The 3,406-nt window shown below is 36.4% G+C and overlaps 1 protein-coding gene across 1 annotated transcript; it reads right to left on the bottom strand.

Annotated features, from left to right (window-relative positions):
* Positions 1-239: 239 nt before the first annotated feature.
* LOC122019182 (nudix hydrolase 16, mitochondrial-like) lies at positions 240-3,154 on the bottom strand. The gene is made up of 4 exons (XM_042576680.1): positions 2,838-3,154; positions 1,608-1,719; positions 782-865; positions 240-557 (listed from the first exon to the last, which is right to left on the bottom strand). Exons 1-4 carry the CDS (start codon positions 2,906-2,908, stop codon positions 240-242), a joined length of 585 nt encoding a protein of 194 aa, XP_042432614.1. The 5' UTR covers positions 2,909-3,154.
* Positions 3,155-3,406: the final 252 nt, after the last annotated feature.

Here is a 3,406-nt window from a genome sequence, read left to right as displayed (position 1 = left end):
TCTTTTGATTATCGTGTGCTCGTGTCCATTTCTTCAATTTTTGAGCATGCTCATATCAGAGCACACACTAACATCACGAAAATGCTTTGAAGGACTATGAAGTAATCTAAGAAATGCATATAATAGCATGCATGACCCAAGAAAAGAAGCTAGCAAAACAACAAAAATGATTGTTGGAGAGACTCGACGACTATCGACTTCAAATAAATGGAGGTCTATTTTGAACTTCTAAAAAAGAATTATCTTTCATCTTCTAGGCTTCTCTCCTGTCCAGGTCGGTCATTTTCTTCTTGAGTGGCTTCACCTTCAACCCTTGTTCTTATACCCGCATGCCATTTTGAGAATCCCTCGATGAGAGCATCCCGCATCCAAGGATGTCTACATTGCTCCACAGCTTCGGGTAAGGTAACCCACGACCTAGAGCGGGTGCTCTGCTCTGGCCATGATTGTAGCTCCTCTCTCACTTGCAGAGCAAAAATGGCTGCTTTGCACAAACCTTCTGGGCTGAATTCATTTTGCAGGGTTTTGCTTTTAAAGAGATAGTCCCCCAAGAATGTCTGACATTGAAACATAAGCTGGATCACTGACTAAATAAATGGAAATGATGAATAATGCATCCAAAGGAGAAAAAAGTAAAAAAAAGGAAAACTATGTAAGATTTTACTAGGGTGCATATGATAAATTTGTATGCCATGGTAATTAGCGATAATAGCATAAACAAATTTTGGATCGCTAAAGTTTTTTTTATCAAGAGAGAAGGACATAGAATTTATTAAATTACCACTATATCTCCTCTCACTCCTGCTTCTTCAATGGCTTCTCGTACAGCTGCCTCTTCGACTGTTTCATCATTTTCCCATCCTCCCTGTAAAGGGGCAAAAAAGGATGCAGATCACAATGCTCATCAATATAATAAATTAATAGGATCCAATTGTATAAACAATTAAGGGTGTCTCTCTAAATACACAAATGATATGGGCACATATGTAAAAAGTCAATAAGAGATAGGGACCAAATAAGTTTTTCTCCATTTACATTTTGCATACCTCAAAAAACAAAGCAAATACAATTGTACATTGAGGATGGTGACCTAGTTAGAATAAAGTGATTCTAGATTTCTACCTCATTGATCTTCACATAACCAATATGTTAGCCGCCACCAATGCAACTTGGACTAGAAATATGATACGTGCAAAGCATAGCATGTCCATAGAGTATATTGCGGCATTTCCAAAAAATGTCGACACATGATGACACAACTACAAGTAGTCCAACCTATTCTAGTGAAGGTAATTGCTAATTAAAATTAGTGAAGCTTTAAATTTACCTACAAAAGTGCTCTTAAAGTGATAGGTGGAAGAAAAAAGATCAAATCCATTCAAATAAGCAAAAAAGAAACACCTTTGGCATCAAAATATGGATTCCTTGATAAATGTTCACCATTGTGTGAGTTAAAAGATTGTAGAACTAAAATACAAGGAAATAGAATGTGCTTAATGCTGACCTAATAAAATCTCGTCATAAAAACTGAAGCACTATTTGTTATGCTTGGTATATGCCTCGTAAAAACATAATTTTATACACTTTTCGTATTGAAAGTGTCATACCTTTGGAAATAGGAGACCTGGCCTACTAGGTGAGTTTATCATGAGAACTTCAAGTTCCATATCATGTTTCCCATCAGAAGTATCATAGTTCTTATACCTAAATGGGATACACCTGCAAGTATGTGGCATGTTAGATGGTTGATACTCAAATCACACACAAGCAATAGTTAAATAGCTTTATCATCCCATAATCCACCATATAGAAAATTAAGAAATTCTTTATCATTACCAATGTCATATTTATCATTATCTTCTCCTCAGAAAACTTCATTAAGGACAAGTTCATTGTTGGAGTGCATTACTAAAACTCTGACCTATTGAAATCAGAGTCACCCATTAACTAATCCCTCAACTCTTCCACATCTTGTATATTCAATTTTGCATCTACTTAACTATAAACATTTAGTTTTCAACCTTTGAATTTAATTTATTTACACTCATCAACTAGCAATATCTTGTTCACCAAATCTTATTTCACATGACTTTCTCTAGCACAAGGGAACTTAATATTATACTTTCACAATATATGAAATTTTAGCATATTATCTGGCAATATTTATAACTATCTCCCAACAATGTGTTTAGGATAGATTTGGTCAAAAATCTAGAAACAATGCATACTTATGAAGTTGCCATAAATCTGAATCTGTAGATCTTTGTATCCATGCCAGAAATTCATGGATTTCAAGGCTGTTTGAGATGACCGATGAGCTTGATATAGAAATAAATTGAACTAATTCGAAACAAAACTCTGTTAAGACATAAATATAAATATTTCGTTTACTGAAAATTTCCTAGGAAATCAACTACCTTGGTAGTGTTATGATATTCTAGATTTTGAGCTAGTTGCATAGTTCCTATCAAACAAGCTGTGTACCGACTCAACTTAATGAGAAAGTATGCAACCGCCATTCCAAAACAACTTGTATAAGAAAAAAAGTATTCAACTGTCAAACCAAATGGAACAAAGACACCAAGGAAATATTTCAGATGGAGGAAATTGCCTAAATCTCCATTATCATCCACACTAAGGAAATACTCGTTCTGGTATTTCACTTGTCCGAGATCATCAGGCAGATGATAGGAAATGGAAACGAAAGGGAGATCAATCAACACATAAAAATTGCAACTAGGAGATAGAAATAGCGACCACCCCAGAAAAAGGGAAAACAAAGGATAAAAATTCAATCTTGAACAAAAACAAAAGAAGGGAGAAGAGGGAGGAGGGACCCGGCAACAAGGCGACAACCGGCCTCGTATCGCTGTTGATGTCGACCGGTGCGGGCCACCAAATCGCACATGCTCCCTCCCCTTCCGTACTTCCCTTATTCCACTCGCCCTTTTTTCCTTCCGACCTCTCGTTGTCTCCCTTCTCTATCCTCGCTCCTGCCTTCTGGAATGAGACCGCTGTCGTTGCTTCCCGATGCGGCGGCGAAAGCTGAGGCGAGGAGAGGAGAGGAAATTTTAGGCGTTGGAGATCGGTGGCTTCACCTTTGAAGGAGTCGGTGGACCGGAGGCGATGCGTGCTCTCCGTCCGCAGATGGCGCGGCGACAAGCCCGTCTCTTCCTTGCCTTATGTTTAAATCTTAAAAAAATGTAAAAATAAATATGGAAGATCCATTATAAATTGCAATTTTTATTTTTATTTTCCCTTTTTAATAATAATAATAATAATAATAATAATAATAATAAGTTTTGCAATTAATTTCTATCTTTTTAGGAGGAAAAAAAATTAAGAGTCTTATTTTTTAAAATTGTGGACAGTTTAGGTCCATGTGACACTTTTAGCTAAAATTGAT

The sequence above is a fragment of the Zingiber officinale genome, chromosome 9A (genome assembly GCF_018446385.1).
Source record: "Zingiber officinale cultivar Zhangliang chromosome 9A, Zo_v1.1, whole genome shotgun sequence".
Lineage (NCBI taxonomy): Eukaryota > Viridiplantae > Streptophyta > Magnoliopsida > Zingiberales > Zingiberaceae > Zingiber > Zingiber officinale.
The sequence above is the reverse complement of the archived record's forward strand: the minus strand, read 5'-3'. Positions and strand labels throughout refer to the sequence as shown.